Source organism: Lonchura striata, chromosome 30 (genome assembly GCF_046129695.1).
Source record: "Lonchura striata isolate bLonStr1 chromosome 30, bLonStr1.mat, whole genome shotgun sequence".
NCBI classification, from domain to species: Eukaryota; Metazoa; Chordata; class Aves; order Passeriformes; family Estrildidae; genus Lonchura; species Lonchura striata.
The window spans coordinates 1,312,349-1,338,519 of record NC_134632.1 but is presented as its reverse complement, the minus strand read 5'-3'; the positions used below and the strand labels follow the sequence as shown (position 1 = coordinate 1,338,519).

General features: G+C 57.6%; 1 protein-coding gene across 3 annotated transcripts; it reads right to left on the bottom strand.

Annotated features, from left to right (window-relative positions):
• Positions 1-487: 487 nt before the first annotated feature.
• KCNC4 (potassium voltage-gated channel subfamily C member 4) lies at positions 488-24,731 on the bottom strand. 3 transcript variants are annotated; one of them, XM_031506970.2, is made up of 5 exons: positions 24,607-24,731; positions 22,094-22,840; positions 15,714-16,650; positions 14,116-14,301; positions 8,420-8,973 (listed from the first exon to the last, which is right to left on the bottom strand). In XM_031506970.2, exons 2-5 carry the CDS (start codon positions 22,742-22,744, stop codon positions 8,855-8,857), a joined length of 1,893 nt encoding a protein of 630 aa, XP_031362830.1. In that variant the 5' UTR covers positions 22,745-22,840; positions 24,607-24,731; the 3' UTR covers positions 8,420-8,854. The 3 variants fall into 3 exon arrangements, with proteins under 3 accessions (XP_021383307.1, XP_031362830.1, XP_021383305.1); XM_021527630.2 differs by lacking the exon at positions 24,607-24,731 and adding an exon at positions 23,696-23,736; XM_021527632.2 differs by lacking the exons at positions 8,420-8,973; positions 24,607-24,731 and adding an exon at positions 488-1,498 and having other exon boundaries at positions 22,094-22,992.
• Positions 24,732-26,171: the final 1,440 nt, after the last annotated feature.

The window sequence follows — 26,171 nt, the reverse complement described above, 5'->3', positions numbered from 1 at the left end:
AGACCCTACAGGTCCTGGATGTGCTCTGAGGTCTCCACACAACCTTCTCTTCTCCAGGCTGAGCAGCCCCACCAATCCCATCCTGTCTCCACGGGGGAGGTTCTCCAGTTCCTTTATCAACTTCAAGGCCTCTCCTGGGCTCCAACAGTTCCACGTCCTTTTAATGATGGGGCACCAGAGCTGGATGCAGCATTCCAGATGGGATCTCATGAGAGCAGAGCAGGGAGGCAGAATCACCTCCCTCAAGGTGCTCCAGGCAACACCCAGGCAATGCCGTGGCCAAAATCCCCATTCCCCCCACCAGGGACCCCCGGGGCCGGGCCAGGACTCTGTGGCACACAGGGAGCCGTGGAATTTTGCTTTAAACCTCACCCCCAGCTCCTGCTCACGAGTTTGACCCAGCTGCCTCCCCTGCAGACCCAAGCGAGCTCCAAACACGAAGGAAAGGTCTCGTTCTCCATGGAGAGCCGGAGGCAGGGAGGCAGGAGGGGTTCGGGAGCTGCCTCAGCTCATGGATGACTTTATTGGAACTCGATAGGTCGGACAGGCATGCGAACAGGACAGACAGACAGAGTAGTATTGCCTTGGTCACAGAGACATGGAACAGCGCTGGAAGGACCCTGACCCCTCCAGGCCAGCTGGGATCCCCACACCTCGGTGTCCTATTGCTTCCCATCCCCATCCCTGCGCCCTGACCACCCCCTGGCCCCGTGCCCTGGGGTCAGCCCCCAGGGGAGGGGCGATGGGGGCACCTGGAGGGGAGCCCTTGGCACCCCGGAGGAGGGGTCCCAGGGGCCAGGGCCGATGGAGGCGTCAGAGCACGGAGCAGCCACGGGCAGAGATGTCCTGGTGAGCAGCTGGATCTCCAGAGCTGGAGGGCGAGGTGCAGCCAGAAGCGTGGGCAAGGGGAGGGGGCAGCCCAGGGGTGCAGGGGCAGTGTGGCCGTGGCAGGGCTGGCACCAGGAAGGGGAATGGGGCTGGCCCCAGCCTCCCTCCTGGCCCTGCTGCTCTGTGGCACCTCTCAGGGGGACCCAGCTGCCAACCCCCCCAGGGATGGAGCTGGAGCTTTGGGGAAAGAAAGCTCCGTGGGAAGAGCACCCCTTGGCCTTGGGGGGAGCATCCCTGGGCTTTGGGGAGAGCATCCCTGGGCTTTGGGCAGGACATCCCTCAGCCCTGGGGAGAGCATCTCCCGTGGGAAGAGCATCCCTTGGCCCCAGGGAGGGCATCTCTGGAGGAATGCGTCTCCCAGCCTGAGGGAAAGCATCCCTGGGCTTTGGGGAGAGCATCCCTGGTGGAATGCATCCTTTAGCCTTAGGAAGAGCATCCCCTGGCCCCAGGGAGAGCCGCCTTCCCCTGGGGAAGGCACCCCTCGGGACACACATCCTTCCCCTGGGGAGCACACCCCTCGCCAGGGCGCTGCTGCATCCAGCTGGGGCTCAGGAGAAGGTGACCACCTCACCCTGGGGGAAACTGGCAGCGAGGGTGTCCTGGCAGGAATCTGCAAGTTAAAGACACAAACATTAAACACAGCATTAGATATTTGCTTCCATGAGCTGTGCTGGGAGAAATCGGAGAGGGAGAGGGACGCTGAGCTTCCGGGGGACCCCGACTTAGCAGGATGCAGAAAACAGAGTAACCACAAAGTAAAGTGGCCTTTTTCAGAGGGATAAAATGCTGCTGCTGCATCTGTAAGTCAGGGGAAAATGGTTTTAAAAAGCCTCAGAATGGTGGCAGAGATGGAGACTTGGGAAATGATTCTCCATGAGAAGCCATGCGTGGAATCAGGGTGATTGTGAGGGTATAAACTAAAAGCAGGGGGGAAACATCACCCTCACCACATCAAAAGCTGCTCTTGCCCAAAACTTCCCAAGCCAACCCCAAACCAGATGTCCCAAAGCCAAGCCTGGTGCATTAATCTCTCTGTTTTTCTTCTCCCTCTCTCCCTCTCGTTTGTTATCATTGAATTAATTATCATTGATTGGAGCTCTGAGTCACCCCCCGCCTCTCCCCATGTGCCAGGGCCCAGTTTCCAGGCAAGGGGCTGTCAGGCAGGGAGACAGAGCCTGATCCACCTGATAAACCATGGAATTCTGCTTTAAAGCTCACCCCCAGCTCCTGCCCATGAGTTTGACCCAGCTGCCTCCCCTGCAGACCAGACAGAGCTCCAAAACCTCCTCCTTTCCCACAAAAAACAAAGGTCTCACTCTCCACTGAGCATCACTGCACAGCCTGGGAGAGCCATGCCCAGGCATGGAGGCTTTTCAAACCTCACATCCCATAAAACCCCTGGGATTAAAGGAGCTCTCCTCCCTGGGCTGGCAGGAGAGCTCCCCACCTCTGAAGACAAAAGGGTTTGGGGACCCAACAACATCCCCCTGCAGCAATCTGGGGACCAGCAGTGCCCGTGCAGGCAGCAGCTGCTGAAAAACATCCCAGCTCTTGGTTCAGTCACTCCTGCAAGCAGCTAAAAGCTCTTGGCAGGGCTTGTGTCCTGCTGGAAACATTCCCCGTCAGGTCGATTGATTTACCAGGGGCACGACTTGGCTTTTAACTCCCATCTCCTCCTCCCTGTTCAAAGCCATTTTGTGTGTTAGCTCGAGACCTGCTGCCCGCAGCCTCCAGGGACCTGCCTTGGAAAGCAGCTTCCCAGCCTAGGAAAAAAATTAGCACGACTAAAAATAAATAACAACAGCCCAGATTTTTTTTTTTTGTCCCCCAGACAAAGGCACCAATGAGTAAACATCCCTCCTGTCGTGGCTTATGGGTACCAGCTCATAAGCTCACGGAACAGAGAGGAGCAGGCCCCTCAGTGATGTGCAACCCTTCCTCAAGCCTATTTTTGGGTGCAGATCTGCCACCAGCCTCCACAGGGTGCTGCCCTGGGCACGGCAGGAGGCTTGGCACAGCCTGGCACGACTCGGCTCCAAATACCCCAAGGTTTGCTGTGCTGCTCCCAGAGCCATCACCCCCAAATTTCCCCTCACCCAGTCCCGCCCTCCCACTTTGAGCATCCCCTCAAACAGCCTGTGTGCTGCTGTGGGGGCTGCCAGCTGTGCCAGCTGTGCCAGCACAATGTTTGGGTAGGTCCCACACTGACTCTGCTCTGCTCTGGCACAGCAGCTGAGGAGGAGGAGGGTTTGGGGCTGTTTTGGGGGGATGAGCAGCTCAGCATTCCCCAGCCACACCTGCTGGGCCCAGAGCTGATCCCCCAGCAGGGCAGGGGGGTTCTGCCCCCTCAGGTGAGACCCCAGCCCTGGGCTCCAGCATCAGGAGGACGTGGAGCTGCTCTGGAGCCAGGCTGGGAGAGCTGGGGCTGCTCCCCTGGAGAGGAGAAGGCTCTGGGAGATCCTAGAGTTCCTTTCCAGTGCCTAAAGGGGCTCCAAGAGAGCTGGAAAGCGACTTTGGAGAAGGGGGAATGGCTTCCCACTGCCAGAGGGCAGAGTTAGATGGATACTGGGAAGGAATTCTTCCCTGTGGCAGTGCTGAGGCCCTGGCACAGGGTGCCCAGAGCAGCTGTGGCTGCCCCTGCATCCCTGGCAGTGCCCAAGATCAGGGTGGACGGGGCTTGGAACAACCTGGAATGGTGGAAGGTGTTCCTGCCCATGGCAGGAGCTGACATGGGATGGAATCTAAGGTCCCTTCCCACCAAACAACTCCCTGACTCTGTGATCACTTTTTCACAGCCACAGGACACATCCCCTGCCCCAGCCTGTCCCACACAGGGGGAAGCGTGACCCCTTCCTGTGGGAGCCCAGGGCTTCCCTCTGGCTGCCCTGGGACCCTGGCAGGGGTCAGGAAGCCCCTGGACAGAGCCCCAGAGACACTGGCTGTGATCTCTGGCCATGGAAAAGAGTTTTCAATCTTACAGCATGAATTACCAGCTCTGAGTGCTTGATACCAGTAATAATTAGGTGTGGCACGGGTGCAAAAGTAAAATTTTAGGGTTCTAGATGAGGGGTCCAAAGGGGACAAGATGGAGGAAATTGGGTGTGCCTTGTCCTTTTTCTCCTTCTTCATGCCCTCCATGTCTCACTGTGCTGTTGGCATTTTTCTGTTGGTTCAGGCTGGGGACACACTGTCCAACGTAGGTGACAGATATTGGCACGTTACTGTAAATGCAGCCCAGGGAGTTTCTGGTATTGAATGTTTGTCACATCCCACTGAGGGCAGAGCCCCACACGCTGCCCTGCAGGACAGAGCTGGGCAGGGCAGCAGAACGTGTGAGAGATAAACAGAATAAACAACCTGGAAACCAGCACAGACCAATTATGGCTTCTGCTTTGGCAGCGGGGCTGACAGACAGAGACTTTTACAATCTCAGAATCATCAATACCTCAGATTCCAACACCTTCCCAGGAGTTCACAGAATCCTTTCTGAGCCCCCAGTTACCTTTTCCATGGGCAGAGGCTCGGCTGCCCGGGCGGAGGTAAGGAAGTAGCAGACTGGGAGCTGGGAGGAGGCTCCTATTTATAAGCTCAACTGAATCCTATTTTGCATCTGCCTCTGCTCTCCCTGTTCCTCGTCAGCACGGGCAAGCCATGGGGCTGCTATTTATTTTCTGTTTTTCTTTATTGTCATCAAATAAGCAGTGAGGATTTTTCCTGGCAGTGCTGGGGAAGCCAGGAACAGGCTCCTTCTGGGTAGAGCAATTACTCTCTTGACATCTTCACCTCCTGCCCAGCTGCCTGACAGGCCTTTCTATTTCCTCAGCTCTCTCAGGCATCTCCCACGAAACAGAGCAGTTGTTGCAACAATAAAAATTAATACTTTGCAAGCAACCTGGGATCATGGTGCAGCCTCCACGCAGTGCTGGACTGCGAGTCCTCCAGGAGGAAAAGAGAAGGAAGGAGCTGAGGCTGGAGCAGGGAACTGCTCCCAAATCCCCCTGATGCAAAGGCTGCTCTGGTTTGGGGTGGGTGGTCACAGGGGCTCGATCCTTGTCCCAAAGTGCTGATCCGTGTCCCAAAGTGGGCAGAGGAATGTGAGGATCCCACCAGGGCAGCCCAGGGTCACCCAGCACCTCTGGAGTGTTCCAGGCCAGGCTGGCAGAGCCTGGAGCAGCCTGGTCCAGCAGAAGCTGTCCCTGCCCGTGGTCCTTCCAACCCAAACCATTCCATGGCTCCATCCCCTGGTCTCCAGTCCATTCCCACGGCTGAGCACCACACGTGTCTGAGCCAGCGTGGGGACAGGGACACTAGAGGGGCACTCGAGCTCTGTGGGGTCCCACCCTGCCAAGTGTCCCACTGTCCCTGTGAGGGTGGGCAGGCCCTGGCACAGGTGCCCAGAGCAGCTGTGGCTGCCCCTGGATCCCTGGAAGTGCCCAAGGCCAGGCTGGACAAGGCTTGGGATACCCTGGGATGGTGGAAGATGTCCCTGCCCATGGCATGAGCTGGAATGGGATGGGATTTAAGGTCCCTTCCTACCCAAACAATTCCCTGACTCTGTGATTACTTTTTCACAACCACCAGGACACATCCCCTGCTCCACAGGTGAGGGACACGTTCCTGTAACACACCCAGTGCTCATCCCTGGATTCCTGCTCAATCCCATTGGCCTGCCAGGAACGAGACCCAGCACACCCCATCCCATCCCATCCCATCCCATCCCATCCCATCCCATCCCATCCCATCCCATCCCATCCCATCCCATCCCCAGGGAACATCTCCTTTCCATGCTGCCGTGCCCCAACAGTCACTGCACACCCCTTGATGTTATTTCAATTTTTTTTAAGCCATTTTAGGGCTTGGGCAGGGGCAGTTGGACTCCTGTGGATTTATGCAGTTTCTTGGGAATAAATCCAACATCTTGGCTTTCTCTCGGTGCCTTTTGCCTGGGCTGGAACGTGAGCTCCTAGCAGATCCCTACACACAGATAAGTCCTGTGAGGATATTCAGGGGAGGTATCGTATATTCCTGCTCTATTCTTATCCTATTCTCCAGGCAGACAATTTTGGCCACTGTTGGAGATAAAATCCTGGGCTCCAGAGATATTTAGAGGTCTGCTCTGATCCACTACAGCTCCTCTTCTAATCTTACCCGGGATTAACCCGTGCTAACTCGCCCCCAAAACCAACCCAGACCCCACCTAAAAATAACAACAAGCTGTTTTCTCCCTCCTGCATCCCCCAAATCCTGTTCAGAAGAAGGCGAGGAGGAAGAGGGAGAAGATGCGATGGGTTTTTCAGCAGTTTGGTGCCTCCCACTGAAATCCCTCCATCTCCCTTTCGGGGCTGGGCTGTTTCAGAGGAGCTTTTTGCACATTAGTCATCCCTTCTCCGGGGTTGCATAACGCCCCAGCTAAAAATTGCATCCTGCCGGCTCCGTGGCAGCTCCTGCCCAACCCTCCTTGCTCTGGTGGGGATGAGATTTTGGGGGGTCCACCAAAGGTTTTCCACCCCAAGGAACCACTCTGGCATTGAGATGAGCTGCTCTGGGAGCTTCAGGGGCAAAGGCGAGGATGGATCTGCTGGGATCTCTGGCTGCTCTGCATTCAATCCTCTACCTCCAAGAGTCCCAAACCCAAAGTCTGAGCAGCTCGATCTGATTCTTCTGCGAGGGACAGGGTTTCACACCTGGCTCACCCCCAAAGTCAGCTCAGACCTTGGATAAATCATTTATGAGCCAAAGACCACTGAAGCCATGGAGGGTGACCTTCCCTCTGGCAGGGGCTGGCGATTTCCAGCTCCTCCTGCTTCCAGAGGGAAGGATGAGCCAGAGAAGCACCTGCAGGGTGCTGCTGTTCCCACCCCTTCGTCCAGTTCATGGAATTTTGGGTGATTCCTGGACCTGCCCTGTGACCCCTCCATCTGCTGAGGGAACACACCAGTGCAGAAATCCAGGGAACCCAGCACACAAACCCTGGTGCTGCTGGTGAGGGATGGAGCAGCACCACGAGCCAGCGTGGCACATCCTGAGCAGGGGATGGGTGCAGCTCATCCCAATTCCTCCCCAAATCCACAATTCTGGCTCCAGCACCGGCTCCTGTCATCCATCCCCGAGATCCAGCCCAAGTCACCAAGATTTTTCACCTTTTCTGCTTCCCTTTGGCTCTTGAGGGAGGGAGGGAGGGAGGGAGGGGAAATGGAAAGGGGAAAGGGGAAAGGGGAAAAGTGGAAAAAAGATAAAAGGGGGAAAAAAGGGGAAAAGGGGAAAAGGGGAAGAGGGGAAAGGGAAGGGAAGGGAAGGGAAGGGAAGGGAAGGGAAGGGAAGGGAAGGGAAGGGAAGGGAAGGGAAGGGAAGGGAAGGGAAGGGAAGGGAAGGGAAGGGAAGGGAAGGGAAGGGAAGGGAAGGGAAGGGAAGGGAAGGGAAGGGAAGGGAAGGGAAGGGAAGGGAAGGGAAGGGAAGGGAAGGGAAGGGAAGGGAAGGGAAGGGAAGGGAAGGGAAGGGAAACTCAGAAGGGCCTGGTTTGGATATGTGCTGGCTGCTCCTCCTGGCAGCTCTTTCTCCACACCAAGGGAAACTGAGGCATGGGAAACCTGGGGTGGAGCAGGAGGGTCCTGGCTGTGGGATTTGCCAAAATCCATCCCAGCTTCTTTCAGGTGCAAGGACCATGGAATCATAGAATCCTAATGTTGGAAAAGAGCTCCAAGATCATCAAGTCCAACCTCACCATTCCCTGAGCACCAGATCCAGTTTGGCCATGATGGAGGGAAAGGGTCTGACCCCAGAAAAGCTCTTGGAGCTCTTTGCTTTTCAAACACATCCACATCTGAGCTCTCCTCCCCAGAAAAGTCCCAGGGCTCCAGCCCTGACTTGCTCAGAGTGAGGAAAGAGAACAAGAGAGCACCGAGGGGGACTGGAGAGCAGGGCTGGACACCCCAAACCAGCCCCTTGCACCCGAGGTCCAAACACCTCCAGGGAGCCTGAGCTGGACAGAACTGAAATGAGCCAGAGGTCAGGGACTGAAGGGCTTGTTCTACTTTGGGAAGACACCTGAGATCATCCAAAATCATCCCAAAAACCGATACAGATGAGCAAAAACCAACAGTGCCTCAGGGAGCTTGACTCTTCAGCCTCATCCTCCCAGGGATGGGGAGAGCCTGGCTCAAACCCAGCTCCCATCCCCATGGGAATGTTCTGGAACACCACCTCACGTCCATCCCAAACAAGGATTCATCCCCCATCTATTGTTTTGCTTCTAATCTCTCTCTGCCCCACTATTCCACACCAGCAGCAGCTTTGCCAGGGACCTTTATTCCTCTTGCCACCAGTTCCCAGCTCTTCATGGGAGTGTCCATACCTATTCTCCCAGCCTCTGTGAGCCCCTGAACCCTCTCCCAGGGCCCTCCATGGCATCTCAAGGCTGGTTTCCAAGACCCTCAGGCCCATCCTGAGGTTGGAAGGAGAAGCGGACACAATCTGAGAAAGAACAAGTAGGATTTAGGCAGAAAAAGGCACAAAACAAGAGGGGAACCACTGCTGGGCAGGGAATAGAGGTTTATTCATCTGTTGCCTCTAGAAACTTGAGGCTGGTTTAAAAAAAAGAAATCAAAATAAAACCTAAAGTATATGAATTCAGCCATTTCCAGCACAATGGGATATAATTTTATGAGTCAACTTGTCCTCCTTGTGTTTCCACCACCCTTTAGCCCAACGCAAACGGCCCACGGGAGGGAGGGCTCGACACCAGAGGGAATTGCAGGGTTTATTTAGGATGAATGAGGTTTCAAGGAGGGGAAAAGTACCCCAGCACCTCCTCCAGGGGCTGTCCATACACATGGACACAAGACAGGGTCAATGGAGACGTTACGGGGGCAGCTGGAGAGGGTCAGAACCAGCTCCTGGGGGATGGAGATGTCCCAGCCTGGGCAGCGCGGTGGGGACCCGAGGGACACTTGGGGCACAGCGAGGTCCTTCAGAGGATGGAGGGCACGGGGGAGCAGGGGGAGCTGCAGCGGGACGCCAGCGGAGCCGGGCCCACCGCGGATCCTGCCACTCCATCTACGCTGCTCAGGCTCCGCGATTTTCCACCGCCTCGGGAAGAAAACAGACAGGTTAGAGCCCAGCAGCCTCCTGCCCGAGGCTCGGGGGGCTGGCGGCACCGGGATGAGCCCCACGCCCCCAGAAACCCCCGAAAAATATTCTGGAGGGGCTTTTTGGGACAGCTCCTCCAGAGCTTCCCACTCCCTTCATGGAGCAGCGCCGGCCAAATCCAGGACTCGGAGTCATCAACGAGGAGACCAAATTGATCTTGGAGGGTGTTGGGTTTTGTTTCCCAAATTGCTCTTGGAGGGTGTTGGGTTTTGCTTCCCAAATTGCTCTTGGAGGGTGTTGGGTTTTGCTTCCCAAATTGCTCTGAATGAGGAACGAGGCTGGGGATTTTGTGGGCTGAAGCAGACGGGGAAAAGCAGCAGAACTCAAACAAATATGGGATTTGGAAGGAGTGGCTCCCCCAGCTCTGGTGTTTACACCCCTGTAGCAGCAGGCTGCTGCTGACACCTTTCTGTGTGGAAAGGAGCAGGTAGACACGCTCGTTATTTTCCATAAGAAATTGCATTAAAGAGCAAATGTTTCTATTTCTTGAAGCATGGGGACCCTTCACACTCCCCCAAAGAACCAGAATTTTCTCCAGCTTTTATTGAAAAAGCAACAGCCAGAGGAAATGTTCTCACAGGTCAAAAGCCACTTTTCTTGCTGGAAAGACACAAAGTCTTTGCACGGAAAATTGGATTTTTAGGTCTGCAAAGCAGCACTGCTAAGGATGAGTCTGTTCCCTGGCTCTGCTGCCAAAACATGGAAAATTAATGATGCTCCCAGCTGTGGTGAGCCCAATGTCCCTGCGCCTGGATCTTCCCTGAGAGCACCTGGGTGAGCACACCCAGCCAAGCCTGAGCCCTCCCGAGGCACCAGCGAGCCCCAGGGGAAGCAAAGCCCAGGGGAGCAGCGTTTGTGTGGGGGGAGCAGAGGGAGGCAGCTCCTGACAGCAGAAAAACAAGGTGATGGATGGTTCCTCCGGCAGTGCCAGCTTGGAATCCCTCCCCAGGAGCTCGTGGCACATCGCTGGGCTCTGCTTTGCTGGTTTGGGCTTGGATCAGGGATCAGGCTCACAGCATCACCCTCACACACACCCGGGGGTGCTGAGACAGGAGCTACACCTGGAAGAGGCTCCAGAGCACGACCTCTGCAAACCTGGGGCTTGTCCCTTTTTGTGGTTTTTCCCTGCCTCAGCAGCCAGCAGGGATCCTTCCACCCCTCAGCCCCCGAGGAGACACAGCTCCTCCAGCTGAAGCAGAGGCAGGTCCAGGGCACAGAGGCACAGAGGGACCTGTTGCTGACTCCAGCAAAGCTTTCCCCTCCCTGCAGTGGAAGCGGGAACAGAAGCAGGCCTGAGGAGAAGAGCAATTTCCTTATTTACTTCCTGGCACGGATCCACACAGCGAGCAGGGAGGGAAGCGAGCACAGCCCCGAGCTGGGGGGAGCTGGGAGTTTCCCACCCACAGCAGCTGATGCAAAGACCACCCTGCTCCCCACAACACTCCCGAAAACCTCATCCTTCCCTCCCCTTGCTCTTTTCCCTGGTTGTGCTGAGGTTCCTGGGGGGCTCACGCGTTTCCCCCTGCCCTGAGCGTGGGAAGCAGCCGTGCTGAGATCCCTGAAAGCTCAGGACAGCCCCAGCACCCAAACAGCACCAGTTTGGCAGGAATTGTTGTGGGGTCGGGGTTTGCTGGCAGCTGCCAGCCAGGCAGGGCCCTGCTGATGGGGTCTATGGGATGCTCCAAACCCCAGATAGAAAAGGGTGCAAACGGCTATAGAAACATCAAAAATCCCACTGCTCGCTCTGATTAAGTCTCAACCATCATATCTTGGGTCAGAGCTTCATAAAGATGTTTGATTTCCCCAGGGACCCTCTGCAATGGAACCCCAGCACAAACCTGCCCCAAGGCCAGCACCTCATTCTCTCCATCAATTTATCCCAGGCCACACTCACACCTGGGAAGGAGCTCAAGGCTCAGCCCCTCAAGGCTGCTTTGGTTTCCCACCTCACCCAGGTGCCAGCACAGAGTGAAGCCACAGCTGCACAAGGGGGCTGTGCTCTGCTAGCTGCCCCAGCTGATGAACAGAGCTGGGGTCCCAGTAACTCGCCCTGGGGCAGCCCAGAGTCCCTGGGATTGCTTTAGCAGGGCTTGCTGCTGAGAAAAGAGCGCTGGGTGACCCCGGGGGCTCCTCCCGGCCATGGCACTGCCTGCTCCCTGCAGGCTCTGAGTGCTGGCACAGGCTGGGAGCTGGTGCCAGAGGGATGGGGTAAAGCAGGCAGGCAGCAAAGCCCAGGAATTTGCTGCTGGTGGTGACACAGGCCTGGCACGCAGCTCAAATGTGCAAATGTGGGCTGGGCCTTGGTCCCCCCCAGCCAGGCAGCTCCAGGGATGCTCCCGTGAGCATTCCCAGCTTGATCCCATCCCGCATGCTCAGGCCATATGGGAGTCATGGCCCTGCGCTGACACCAGCAGTGAAAATCAGCTGCACGAGGCTCTACAGAGCCAAAAATTGCTGCTGAGCCGTGTTAATGTGCTGACAAAGGAGGTGAGGTTTTTTCAGACACACAGATGTGGGGACATGGGTTAGTGGCCAAGTGCTGGGGGAAGGTTGGACTCGTAGAGCTCTCCTCCAACCCAATGATTCCATGGTTCCACCCTAACCAGTCTCACTGGCTGGACTCCCCCTGCCTCCAAACCCTCCACCCAAGCGCAGACAGGGCTTTTGTGCCAGGGCAGCCCCATGGCAAGGTGTCTGACCAGCAGGACACATTTTTGGGAACTGCTGAGCAGGACCCCAGTGCTGAGGGGAGATAAAGGCTCTGAAGCCACCCCTGGCAGCCAGGGAGCAGAGCAATACCACTGGAGGCAGGTGCAGGAACAAGAAACACATTCCACAGAGGAATCCACAGCAACCCAGCTCAATCTGCTCCAGGCTCAGGTCCAAGGGCAGAGCAGCTCTTCTCCCTGAGCTGCCCCAACAAGACCAGCCTGGGGTCGAGGTTAAACCACGATGGATGCTGAGATCTGCAGCTTATTCCCAAACCAGCTCCTCTCCTGATTTCCACAGCTTGTACAGACACCAGTACCTGTCCCAGCATCTGACAGATGGCCATCAGAGAGCCGGGCTCAGAACCAAGCTCATCTCAATTTGCAGAGCTGCCAACATCCCAGTACCAGAACAAACAGCCTCAGCAGGAGATAAATCAAGAACAAGGGAAGAGGCGCCTCTGCAGCTCCCAAAGGATTTTGGCTAGAGGCTTCTTCACCCCTGGTCACCTCTGGTCACCCCTGGTCACCTCTGGTTACCTCTGGTCATCTCTGGTCACCCCTGACCATGCTGGAGCACTGCAGTAGGCCAGCCCTGATCCCCCAGCACACCCTCACACTCCACAGCCCCAGCAGGACACTGAGGTTCCCCCTTCCCAAAAGGTCTCAAGCACCACTGGAGTCCCTCTGGCCAGCAGATCCAGCTTTCTCCAGGTGCAACATCATTCCAGCAACACGGGGATGAGTGACCCGTGCTCACCTTCTATTTTAAAGTGTAAAAGGCACTCTGAAATTTGCAGGGAAGACACCAGAGCACCCCAAGAATGATCACCACAGTGCCTTTCAAAGAGCTGCTGCTGCCACCACACAAGGACAGAAATCTCCCGGTCTCCTGCGATCCAGAGATGGGATTTGGGAGTGAGTGAAAGCAGCTCTGCATCCTCAACTCTCAGAGCTGCTCCACTTCTGGCTTCAGTGGGACCAGATTCAAATGCTCCAGCTGAATCCTGGCTTCAGCATTTCCTGAGGAGGAAAATCAGCTCTGGATTTCATCTGTTTCCTCCATCCCTCCAGTTCAGCATTCCCTCTCCCAGTCTGGAGTGGGACTAAACCTCTCTCCATTCTCCACATTAACAGGCATTAAGGAAAGAGACCAACTTCACAGGAAAAGGCACTTCCAGGGAAAAAAAAAATCAGGTATTTCAAGCAGAAGTTTGATGGTACTCCAAGGATGAGCAAAGCTTTTCCTCTCTGTCCTCTTTCTGAGGCTGAGCAGCAATGCCAAAGGGAATTCTTGATTTCCCAGGAGGAAACAGCCAACTTGCTTCCACTACTGATAAATGTGATTGCACCCAACACCTCCCTGTGCTCCATCCCGTCTGTGCCATCCCAAGCAGCTCCTGAAGGAACAAACCCTTGAGGCTCTCCAGAGCACCAACAGGACCTGGGCAGGGGCTCAGAGATGCAGCACATCATCCCTGCTCCTGCCTGGTCCCAGCTCCCTGCGGGCAACGGGCAGCACTTGGTGCCAGGGAGGTAGAAGTAGGTCAGCTCTGCAGCTACAGCATCCCACGCCACCCTGGACACACAAAACACTGCACACCTGGCAGGCTGAGCTGTGCCCTAAGAGTTATCCCAGCAATCGAGGGTGCAGCTGGATTTTGGGGTGCTGGATTTGCCCTCTCTGGAGCTGGAGTGCTGGGAGATGGGCAGAGGAGCAGAGAAGTCTGGGACCAGGTTGAAGAGGATTTTGTTTTGTCATGGGAAGAAGAGTTTTGTGTTTTCCTGACTCATCTCCCCCTCAGTTTCCCATGGAAAACCTCAACACTTAGCACAGCTCCTGTTCCAAACCCAGAGGAGCCTTTCTGGCAGCCCGGAGCTGCTGGCAAGGCAGCACTCGACACATCGCAGCTCCCCACGCTCGAACCCGCTGAGAGCCACCGCAGCGAGAGCAGGGGAAAAGCCTCTGGGGGTTTTTTCCCCTACTGAAAACCTTTGGTCACCTTCAGTCACAACCTCACCATGTCCCCGGGAGGGATGTCCCGCTCACACCATCCAGAGAGGAGTGGTTGAAACCCAGGGAGGAGAGCTGGAGGGGCAGAGCTTGGAGCACTCAGCCCCCAACGAGGGCACGGGGTCACAGACCCCAAATGGGGGTGACTGGGGAGGAGAAAACAAACTGTGGGCCCAGCACGGAGAGGTGTGTTGGGTGGAGGTGAAGCAGATGGAGAAGCAGGAAGAGGTGGATTTGGGGAGCACAGGACAGCCAGGCAGGTGGATGGAGATGAACCAGTCTGGGATCAGCCCAGTGAAGCTGCGCTCAGCCTCCACCTCTCCCTCCCCAGCCAGGTCCTGCTCACATCTCCAGCTGTACCTTTCTGGATGCCTCCATCTGCTGCACAGGAGAAGTCCCCCGTGGCCAGCAGGAAGCACGTGGAGGATTTCTTGTTCTTGTCCCGGGTGCTGGAGCGCCGCATTGGCCTCTTCTCCTCGTCCGTCGGGGACAGCGGCTGCTCCTCATCCGACAGCACCACGTTGGCCTCACCGTTCTGCTTGGAGTCTGCAGGGAGGAGGCAGAGACCCATCAGCAGCTGCCAAACCCGCAGGAGAAAGTGCTGAGGGTGGCCAGGAGGGGCAGGTCAGACCATGAAAGGAAGCAGAAGAGAAGGCTGCAGGTGGCTCAGAGCAACACCCACTAATTCATGTGCTGATCCCAGCCTGGACATGCTCCTGTAGAGCAGCCACGGGAGCAGGACAAAGGCAGATAGAATTCCAAGCAGCTCTAGTCCTGCTGAGGGTTATAAAACCTGCATGAAGCCAAAGCTGGGGATGAAACACCCCAGGTTTTTGAGATCCACCCACCTAATTGGAGGGAATTAGCTCTCCAAAATTCACACTGCTGAGGAACGGGCTGCTTGGGGTAGTGGGAAGTGCTAATTTATGTCCCCTGGCTGCCTGGTTCGTTGGCTGAGAGGATGCTCTGCCACGTGAGGGCCTGGCCTGAGCTCCTGCTCTAACACCTCCCTGCTGCAAGAGCTCCTGGGGCAGATGGGATTCACAGGCATGTGGAAAAAGGAGATTTATAAAGGGAAAGAACTGTTTGGGGCACCTGAAGCTCTGTGTTTCTCTGGTAGGGGAAGCCCCATCACTGTTACACACCTCAGTGCTGGTGCAGGACACAACCCCACCATGGTGCCTCCTGTTCCAGACACCCCAGAGGTGCCACTGGCAGCAAACCAGGACAAAAGGGGCAGAGCAGCCACCATGGCCAGCACTGACAGCGGGGCAGGGCTCGCACAGACCCCCAGAGTTAGCCCAAGGGATGGTGCCCACAGCCGGGGCCGTGCCTTCTGCTGATCCTAAGGAAAGACTGACCAACCCCCAAACTTCAGCTCAGGGCATGAGACCAAAACAAGAGAAATGTCCAGGGACTGGTTTTGCTCAGGGTTTGGAGCAGCAGCGCAGGGATTCTGTCTACCAGCAGATGAATGAGGTGGGGTCAAGCCCCAGGGGAAGTCCATGGATTTATCAGTTTTGGTGAAGGTTACCCTGATTTATGGTGGGAGGAAGCAAAGGAAAGATCTGTGCCGAGGGCATGACCAGGCTAACATGAGAGCAGGGCGAGCGGCCTTACCTCTGCCTCTGTGAGGGGGAGGTGGCTTAGGCAGGGACACCCTGAAAGCCACCATGGTGACTTGATCTGTGCCATTAGGAGGGGAGGATGTGGCTTTGGGGAGAGCCGGTGGCCTTTTTCCCCTGCCTGGATGGGGGATTTGACCTGCAGTGCCCCGCTCCACCAGCATGGCCCCCAACACCCCCCAGCCGAGGGGCCCAGCCCTTTCTGCACCCACCCAGAGCCGGGGGCCACATCCTGCACCGTCCCCAGGGACCCGGGGACACCGGGACCAAACAAATTGCCCTGAGGGCTCCCGGAGGTCTCCCCCTCCCTCGGCCCCACCTTTGGGGTCTCACCTGACCGTTTCCGCTCAGTCGCCCCCTCCTCTACCGCCAAGGGACAAGTGTCGCTCTGGGTGCTGTTCCGGGGCGAGTTCTCCTCGGATTTGCCGTAGGTGGGGGAGTCCAGCGGGGCCGGACGGGGTATATGCTTTTTCTTCTTCTTTGGCAGCTTCTGCTTGGCCATGGCCAATGAATAGTACATCCCAAAGTTATTGACGATGACGGGCACGGGCATGGCGATGGTCAGCACCCCGGCCAGGGCGCACAGGGCCCCCACCACCATCCCCGACCAGGTCTTGGGGTACATGTCACCATAGCCCAGGGTCGTCATCGTGACCACGGCCCACCAGAAGCCGATGGGGATGTTCTTAAAGTGAGTGTGGTCGCTCCCAGTGGGGTCGGACGTCTTGGCTCCGATCCGCTCGGCGTAGTAGATCATGGTGGCGAAAATCAAGACCCCCAAGGCGAGGAAGATGATGAGGAGCAGGAATTCATTGGTGCTGGCCCGGAGCGTGTGGCCCAGCACCCGGAGACCCACAAAGTGCCGCGTCAGCTTGAAGATCCGCAGGATGCGGACGAAGCGCACCACCCGCAGGAAGCCCAGCACGTCCCGGGCAGCTTTGGAGGACAGGCCACTGAGACCCACCTCCAGGTAGAAGGGCAAGATGGCCACAAAGTCAATGATGTTGAGCAGGTTTTTAATGAAGAGAAGCTTATCTGGGCAGCAGATGATGCGGACCAGGAACTCGAGGGTGAACCACAGCACGCAGACCCCTTCGATGTAGGTGAGGATGGGCTCCGTCTCCACTTTGTGGGTCAGCAGCACCGTCGTGGTGTTGCCAACCACCAGGGTCTCCGTCACGTTGACGTCGATGTTGAAGGCCTCGTGTGTCTCCAGGCAGAAGGTTGTGATGGAGACCAGGATGAAGAAAAGTGAGGCGAAAGCAACCACCTGTGAAAGTCAAAGTTACACGGGCTGTGAGCTGATGTGGGGCAACCTCTTCTGTTTGGAGGAGGTCAAAACACTCCAGGTGCTGCCACCCACTGCCCTAAGAACAAGGGTGGAGAATGAGGAGGGATCCCTGGACCTCTCCCATGAGTTGGCAACTGTTGGAACTCAAAATGTCCCTCAGACATTTTTGGAGGTTCCAGGCCCAGGTCAGAAGCATTTGAGACCCTGGCACAGCTGGAAACAGCTGTGATTTTGGATTTGAGCCATGGAATGATTTACCAACCTTGCAGGAAGAACAAGAAGTCACAAAAGTTTAGATATTAGAGTAGAAGTAGTCACAAAGTAGAGGGAAGAATTTTTGAGTGCTGTACAGGGGGGTTTTGGTTTTGTACATGGGGGTCAGAGGTTTAAGATGGATTTGGGATCTGGGCCTGCCCTGTCCTCCCTCTTTCTTCTTCCTCACCTCCATGTTCTTGGTGATGTTGGCACTCACAGATTGGTTTAGAGTAGAAAAGCACTTTGTAATATAGGTAATAGGCATTGGGGAAAATTGTAACCATGCCACACGTAATGTACCATATAAAAGATAGAAAAGCACCATTTAATATAGGTAATAGGCATTGGGGAAAACTGTGAACATGTAACATGTAATGTACCATATAAAAGATAGAAAATCACCATTTAATATAGGTAATAGGCATTGGGGAAAACTGTAACCATGTCACACGTAATGTACCATATAAAAGACAGCAGCAGCCCTGGGCGGGGAGACAAGAAGCAGTCGGGGTCAGAGAGGATGTCAGGGTGTGTGTGTGCCTCTGCCTGAGCTGTGAGCAAACCACAGCAGCCTGAGGAGAAAATCTTTTAGATAACTTGCAATAAACTGCCTTGAGACCGAGCAACAAGAGGCTGCTGAGTTTTCTTTGGAAGTTCGGGTTGGAGAAGATTTTTCCAGCACACGGAGCCCCTGAGCCAGGCCGGGGTTCCGACAGGCAGCACACCGAGTGCCTGGGGCCATCAGTCCAGGGCCTTTCTCCAGGTGCCGTGATCTGTACAGGAGAAGGTGTGCTGGGCTCCAGCTGTGCCTGGAGATGTGCCAGGAATGGCAGTGGTGGGGATGAGGGGGAACTGGGACAGTCTGGGACTGGAGCAACCTTCCAATGGGAACAGACATGAGAAGGGAATTTTGACAGGACAAATTCAAAGAGCTTTCCCCCACGTTCCTCACAAACCCCTCCAGACGCCAGGTTCACACTGCTCACAGCCGTGAGCTTTGGGGTCTGGATGTGTCAGAGACATCTTCACCTCCTCCCCGAGGGTCAGTGGTGGATGATGTGCCCACGGAAGGTCCAGGACTGCCAGGGCAGGATGAGGAGAGGAGCAGGCAGAGCTCAGCCTCCTGCTGATGCCTGGGCCTGGTGACACCCAGGTGTTCCCATTTCTCCGTTCTGCCCAAGCAGGGAGACCATTGTCCCCTCCATGTCACCCACTCCTCCTCCCTTCTCCTCGCCTCGGATGTGAGCGAGGAGGGGCCAGCAGCACGCACGGGAAGTCACAGGCTGTGTCACAAAGTTCCACCCTGTGCTCCCTTCAGTCCTGCTCAGCTCCCTCCCTTCCTCACGGTGAGCCCATTACCTGGAGCATCTTTTTCCAAAAGCCACCCCTCTCCAAAAAAAAAGCTTTGGAGCAGAAAAACTCTTGTTCTACCTCCCTCCAGCACAAAAGCACAGTGGTTTCTGTGGCAGGCACATTCTTCTCTCTCTCAGGATTTTTCATAGAGGTGCACAGAGAGAAGAAAGAGAAAACAATTTCTATTTCTGCTCCCTGTTTTTTCCCATGTGGAATGTGTTTGGAGAATTGTTTATCTGGAGTGAGTGCTTGGCTGGATTCTGGTGAGGATTGTTTGAGCCTGATGGCCAATCCAACCCACCTGGGGCTGGACTAGAGAGAGAGGACCAGGAGTTGTGAGTGAGTTAGATATGGTAGTTAGAACAAGCAGGTTTGTAGTTTCAGTATCTCCTTTAAATAGTATATGAATGTATTGTAGTATAGTTATAATAAATCATCCAGCCTTCTGAGCTGGAGTCAGACATCAGCATTTCTGCCCACCGGCTTCCCCTGCATTTCCAGTAGTGGTCTCAGCTCTGGGAGCAGGTCCTGCTGCAGCCCCTCTGCTGCCCCTGCCCCGAGCAGGGTGGGACTTTGGCTGTCCAAAACCACCCAAGCAGAAGCGGAGCCACCCCGAGCTCCAGGCGACAGCCAGCCCGGATCCTGGGCTGGAGTGAATCAGCAGCAGAGGCAGCCTGAGTCACGCCGGAGGAGCAGCCGACCCCGACACCGCCGTGCCCCGCCAGGAGCATCCCTGAGGCTGTCCCCAAGGGCAGAGCCGCGAGAGCACCAGCCCTGCAGAGTCTGGGGGGAAGTTTCAATCGGGCATTAAATGATGGAGAAACCTCTGGAAGATGTTTCTTCTGCCCCAGACACCTGCTTGGGGAGGGAGTGAGGTGCTCCTCACCCCTCAGTCAGACCCCTTTGGACTGGCACTGAAGGCTGAGCAGTCGTGTGCAATTTGGGAAACAAATCCAACAAAATTGGGATCTTCAAGCAAGGCCAGCTTAACCAGACAAGTGTCTCTACACAATGGTGTCACAGCCAAAATAATCCACTTTTCAGCTGAGGGCTGAGTCACGTTCCTGAGCTTCCCTGTATGGGGAATCTTGGGAAAACCTGAAGAGTAAAAATTTAGACTTAAAGCAAAATAGAAAGAAAAAAATCACCCAGGAAGGGAGTGAGACCATGCAAACACTTGAGTAATGAAGCAGCCCTGCTGCTGGGTGTGAGGTGAGACCTGATTTAGCCCAAGGAGCAAAATCAGCCTTTAAAAATAGAAGTTGGGTTCACAGCCAGTGCCAACCACCGTGTCCCCCCAGAGTGCTGCTCCAGTTCTGTGTCTGACCCAACATGTCTCACCTCAGCTTCAGCCTCTGCTCCAAACTCAACTTCTCTTCCAAAACCGTCTTTAAAACAAAATAAACTCTGTTTATAAACCCAGTACTACCAATACACACCAGAACTCCCACCAAACAAGTCCTCCAGAACCTGCTGATGCTCCACACAACATTCACCTGCACTCAACAGCTTGACATAGGCATTCCCAAAAAATCCATGACCCTACAGAGCATCACTAGCCTGAAAGTCCCCACAAAAGTGAGGCCAGGGCTCCCCAAGCTGGGCTGCAAAGGGAAAAAATAATGAGGAGCTGCACGTAAGGAGAGGTTGGATGTAGAGGTAAAATCACAGCCAGGGCAGTTTCTCACGGGGAGGAGAAGTGCAAAGCTCCAGCTGGGACAGCAGTTGCACCGGGCACCAAACATTCCCTGAGTGGGCTGAGTGAGGGGCCAGGGACCCCGTGGCCATCGATGGTGCATGGAGAAGAGGCCAAAACATGGGAGAGACTTCTAACCACGCTCAGGAGAAGTGCTGGAGGGAGGGAAAGATGGAAATAAGAGGAGCCAACTGAGTCAGGGCCCGGGGGGCTGCTCCGTGCAGAGGAGGAGCGACGACCGACCGGAGAAATTCAGCTCCTTGGGCTCTCAGTCACAGGCAGGGAGAGAGTTTGCAAGGACAGCTGGGGCTGCTGCTCCCCAAGGTTTGGCAACAGGCTGTTCAGCTGCCCCAGCACATTCCCTGCGGCCAGCAGCACCCCGGTGGCGCTGGCAAGAAAGGGGGGGACCCCAAAATGGGCTATAAAAAATCCTAACCGCTGCAAACCTCATAAAAACAAAAGCCAGGGCAGCACCAGGAATGCTGTAGCCACACCAACCCTGCAGCATCCTGGTGCTGGATGGTGACTCCAGCCAGGAACTGGGGCACTCAGGAATTTGGGCTGGTTACACTGCTCTGTGCCTCGGTTTCCCCTCTTGCCAGAGCAGTTCTCCTAAGCTATGGCAAAACTATACTGGTATTTTTTCCTGTTGTCTCTGGAAGTTGATCGTTCCCATGGCACTGCTGAGCTGAACACTTATCCAGAGCAGTGAGAAGGAAGCAGGGAGATCCCAGTACAAACTGGTCCCACTCCAGCCCCAGCTGGGCCTCAATCAGCACCATCTCTGCTCCCTCCAAAACATTCCTCCTGCTAGAGCCTTTCCAGGATCAGCTCAGCACACAGGAAAAGCAGAACCAAATGACACCAGGGGGAAAAAAATGAGTTGAATTATTGTGCTTGGGTTTATTTTTAATTTTGTTTAATTTTTTATTTGGAGCTTTACACCACTCAGAATATCTCTCCAAGGTGAGGAGCCCTCAGGGACGGGCAGAGGAGGGGGTACCCTCTTAAAATGCATTCAGCTCTTGCTGCCCGAGCATTCTCTGCATGTGTGTGTTGCTCTAACATTTGCTGCAAAAACACCTCCTTGCCAAACTGACCCCTGCCCCGTGCGCTGCTCGTGGGTGTGAAATGCCTGCAGAATTTCTTACCATTGATGGGGTTTTTTTACACCTCTAAATGCATCCAGGATCCATCTCCATCCCAACTGCCTGCCTGGGTGTGTGTGGCAGATTTATAAGCTGGGCGTGCCAGGGGCTGGGTGGGTATCGGGGGGTCGGGGTAGCACTTTGGGGATGATCTACAAGGAGATCATGCTCAGAGCAGCGCCCCAGCACCAGGCTGGGAGCCTGCAGGGTTTTGGGGGACACGTCCTGGGCACGTCGGTGCCCGTGGGGAGGGACAGCCTGCGTGCCCAGGGAGGGTGGGGGTCTCTGTGCACACACACGGTGCAGACCACGTGTGGTGAGGGGGCTGTGGGGCCGTGGGGGTTGTGTGGGGTGTGTGGGGTGCCAGTGGTGCCCGTGGGCTCCGTGTGCCGCGGGGGCAGCCCCGGTGGGGACAGCGGGCAGGGGGTGCACGGGCACGGGGTGTCATCTGGGGCTGTGGGTTCTACACATGAGGAGCAGGAGCTGCTCGGGGACAACCATGAGGATCCTGCTCAGGGCAGGAGCTGACCCCCAGCCCTGACCTCCACTCCACACCTGGGCTGCTCAATGTGGGTTTTGGCATCATTCAGCCCAGCAAGAGGAACCCAAACATCCTGTCCTAGAGCATCCTGAAACTCTGCCAGGTCAGCCCTGCCAAGGACAATCCCTCATCTCCGTGTGCCCAGGAGGTGCCCAGGGAGCACTCGAGGGTGCAGAGGGGACAGGGACTGTGCTTGCCCCCAGTTTCATCCCAGCTCTCCCAGTTGGGAGGTGACTGGGGGACAATGGAAGCGGTGTCCTGTGGGATGGGACACGGCTCACGTGCCCTGCAGTAGGAGTGGGACGGTTATGGGAGGGCCTCGTGTAACCCACCAGGACAGCCGGCCTTGCCCTCGGGGATGGGGAGGTGAAGACACGAGCCCAGCCCGGCCCCATCCCACCTCCCCAGCGGCGCGATTCGGGAGCTTACCCTCGCTGCCTTGGACGAGTAGGGATCCTCAAAGAGCGCCCACATCTTGGGCTGCCAGTTCCGGCAGCAGCCGCCCCCTCCAGCAGCCCCTGCCGCCCCTGGGGGCCTGTCATCCATGCCCAGGTGCTGAAGAGCCATCTCCCTACCCCCTTCCTCTTCAGGCTCCTCTCCAGCAGCCCCTCCGCCGGGCTCGGGACTCTCAAAGATGTCCAGGGCCTCCTCGGCGTCGCGGTGCTGGCGGTAGGTCATCCAGCAGCAGGGCTCCACGTCGGTCTCGTCGATGCCCCAGTAGGTCAGCTCCTCCTCGAAGAGCGGCCCGCAGATGTCCGCGGGGCAGTGCAGCTTCCCGGTGCGGTAGTAGTTGAGCACGTAGGAGAAGATCCCGGGGTGACGGTCGAAGAAGAACTCGTTGCTTTTACCATCAAAGTCAAAGTTGCTCTGGGCGTCGGGGTCGGCCAGCCAGGCCAGGCGGGTGCCCGGCAGAGTCCGCAGGGTGCTTTTGTAGGTCTCATGCCGGGTGCCGCCTACGTTGATGGTGATCTTGTCCGACTCTTCCCCTTTGCCCATCTCTTCCTTCAGGCATGTTTTGGAGGGTGGTTTGTTCCCAGACTTGCGTCCACGGTAGGAGGAGACACACACCGAGCTGATCATAGATTTCGGTGGATGGGAGATGCCCACAGCGTGCACCCTTCCTCCGGGCGAGGAGCTGGGGCTCGGCGAAGGCGGGAGAGGAGGACGGAGCTGGGACTGGGGAGGGGAAAAGGGGGGGCTCAGGCTTGGCTCTGGCCTCGGGGGGAGAAGCTGGAGCCGCGCCGGACACCGCCGGCTGCCGGGGGACAGCAGGGGAGGCTGCAACCTCCACCCCCTCCAAAGCCACCCCCCCAAATAAAACCGCCCTAAAGCGGGAGCCAGCCCAGCCCTGCCGGGCAGCAACAAGTGCGGGACGGAGGGGCCGGCAGCGGGCGGGGGGCGCGGCGCCCGGGGCGATGCGGGCCCGGCCGGGAGGATGCTGGGGAAGGGATGGGGGGATGCCGAGCCCGGCCGGGCGCCGCGCCCCCGCTCCGGTACCTGCAGCGCCGGGCGCGGGGGGGCCCCACCGCCCGCCCCTCCCGCTCCGGCGGCTCCCTCCGCCCCCCGGGCCGGGCTCGGCGAGGAGGCGGCGGCCGCGGGGCTCTTCCGCGGCTGCGGGCGCAGACAAGGGGGGATGGATGCGCCCTTTCCGCCTCCCCTCCCGCTCTCCCTCCCCGGGGGTCCCCGTTCACGCGTGGCCGGGCCGGGGGGGCCTGTTGCGCCCCGGCGGTGCCTCCCCGCGGGGCTCAGCGCGAGGGAGGCGGCGGGAGCGGCTGCGGGGCTCGGCGGGGCTTTTGTGGGGCTGGGAGCGAGCGGTGGGCTTACGGCAACCGGCGGGGGCCGGGGACCCCCCGCCCCGCAGCCCGGCCCCGCAGCCCGCCCGGTGCCCCCCCGCCGCTGCCCTCCCTCTCATCCCCACATCCATCCCTCCCCTCCATCCTCCCATCCCTCCATCCATCCCTTCATCCCCTCCACCCCCCGCCCAACCCTCCGCCTACCCCCGGCTCCCCCGCACCCCCGGCACCGGCTCACCTCCCCGCGGGGCCCGACGTGCCGGTGGGGGTCTCGGGGGGTCGGTGTCAGCGAGGAGTGAACCCCGGACACCCCAGCTCCTCTTCGCGCCGGAGGGGAAATGCAGCCCAGAGCTGCCTGCGGATCTGGAGCCAGCTCTTGGCAGAGGCTCCCGCAGATCCCATCCCTCCCTGGCTCGCAATCCCTCGCTCACCGAGAGGTCAGGAGAGACCGACCCCGGGGCCGGTGGGGAGCTGCGAGGCTGCACTCGGAGCTGACCCCCCCTTCCCTCCCACCGCCCTCCCCGAGCATCTCTCCGCCCTGTTTCTGCTCCTGCGTGTGAGATGCCCCTTTCCGCAGCGGCTGCCGGGGCTCGGGGTACCACCGACCCCAGCCCCGGGGCCCTTCCCCTAAACCCCCTCCCTGGGGGCTCCGACCCCCCCGGGACGCTGCTGATGCTCAGCCCCCGCTCCCGGGGCCGGGGAGGGGCTGAGGAGCCGTGGTGCCCCAGGGCCGAGGCTGCCGCCCCGGTGAAGACCTGAGGCATCACCCTGCCAGCGCTGTTTACTTCTGCACTGGCACTGCCGGTGCTGCTGCACCGAGGGGCTGCGGGATGCTCTGGGGTCACAGAAGGGATCCGAGCCCAGGCCTGGTTTTGGGGTGGGGGGCTCATCACTTGGATAAGGGAGGTCTTGGCGCAAGGTGAGGGGACAGGAGTGGGGGATGCTGCTCAGCACCCCTCTCTGCACCTCCCTGCGCTGTGTGCTGCATTGTCACCCCACAGGGACCCTCCTCAGCCCCTGCCCAGCTTTGTCCCCTCTGTGATGTACCCCCAAAATCCGGGGGGGGGGGGGGGGGCATGCGGGGTGGCTGGGGAAACTGCTCCACCCTAAAAAAACCCACGAGGCACGAGAGCCACGCTCGAATCTTACCACCGAGAAAGCCCCAAGGAAGCTCCAAGTGTGACTGCAACTGCCCAGCTCCAGGGCCGGATCCCGGGCGGGTGGAGGGAGGCTGGCGCAGCTCCGCGCCCAGAGCACCCCGAGCTGCGCCCGCGGGAGAGCCGGGATGGAGCCCGAGGGAAAACCGTGCTGGAAAAATCGAGCCTTGCATCACCGGCCAGGCATCGCGGCTCGGCTCCTCGGCGTCGTCATGCCAGTTTGGCCAGGAGGGAGGAATGCTGCGACCTGATGCTAATATTTTATCTGCCGACTTTCATCCCGCCAGGAAGAGCTTGGTGCACCCAAGCGCGGCCGTTCCTGGGGTGGGAGGAGGTGGCCAAGCAGACAAATGAGTTGTTTCTGGGGAAGGAAGAGATCTTTTAGCCAGCAACACCCGCCCAAAGCTGTCTGCTCTCTAAATATGCCTTCTGATTTTTAATGTCCGTGGGAAAAAAAAATAAAAAAGAAAAAAAAAAATAGAAAGAGAGAAGGAGAGAAAATGGAAAGAGCTGGATAAATAAGGGCCTTTTTGGAGCAAGGAGTCACTCCTGCAGGGGTGTCCTGCAAGGCTCAAGGCATCTCAGATAACATCCGAAGGATGGAATGAAGAGCAGGGCCTGGAAGATCTCAAGGAGGATCAGCTCTAACCTTGGGTGGGTTCTGAGGACGTGGTAAGGGGTCTCTGGGTCACCCACCCTTGGCCTCTCCCCCTGAGCCTGGCCCAAGGCCCAGCACATCAGGCACATCCCCAGAGGTGGGGAGAGAGCAGCACGACAGAGCACAGGGCACTCAGGGGCTGAGGGGCCCCACGAGGGGCTGGGGACACGCTGGGACCCCTCAAGGTCTCTGTCCATGGAAGGACAGAGGAGGAGGGTGGACTGCAGCAGTTTAGGGAGAGACAATCCTCTTTTGGTGCAGAAATAGCCAAACCAACCTCTCCAGGTCCTTCCAGGCCAGAATCTCATTAATGAAAGATTTGTTGTCCTCAGGAACCCCCGGATGCTCCAAACAAGGTCTCTGCCCTCGGGGTTTTTGGTAGGACAGATTCATCTCTGATCTGTGTGTGGTGGCACCCACGGCCCTCCCCTCCGCAGGGTGTGATCCCCAATAAACCTTTCTAGACTCTCTGCTGGAGCTGGGTCTTCCCAAAAAAACCTGTCACAAGCCGTGAACTCTGCTCTCTGCCTCTGCCAGGGGACCTTTGCAGCTGCAATTCCTCGCTTCAGCAGCGCAGGTTACCCCGCCAGGGTTTGCAGCCCCATCCCTCCGTGTCGCCGGTTCCCGGGTGGGGAGCGGCGTGTCCCCTGCTCTGTCACGCAGTGCCACCTTGTGTCCTGCTGCCTGTGTCCTGCTGCAGCCCCGGCACGGCCCCGGCATCGGGCTCCATCCCCGGCATCGCTGCCGCAATTTGGCTCCGTGAAAGCAGCCCGGGAGCGGGAGGGGGCTGGGGATTGTCTGGTTTGGAAGCAGCGAGAGCGGCTCCCGCGGTGGGGCTGTGCCTCGGTTTCCCTGGCTGCAAGCCTCAGGATGTCCTTCTCCTCGCCGAGGTGCGCAGG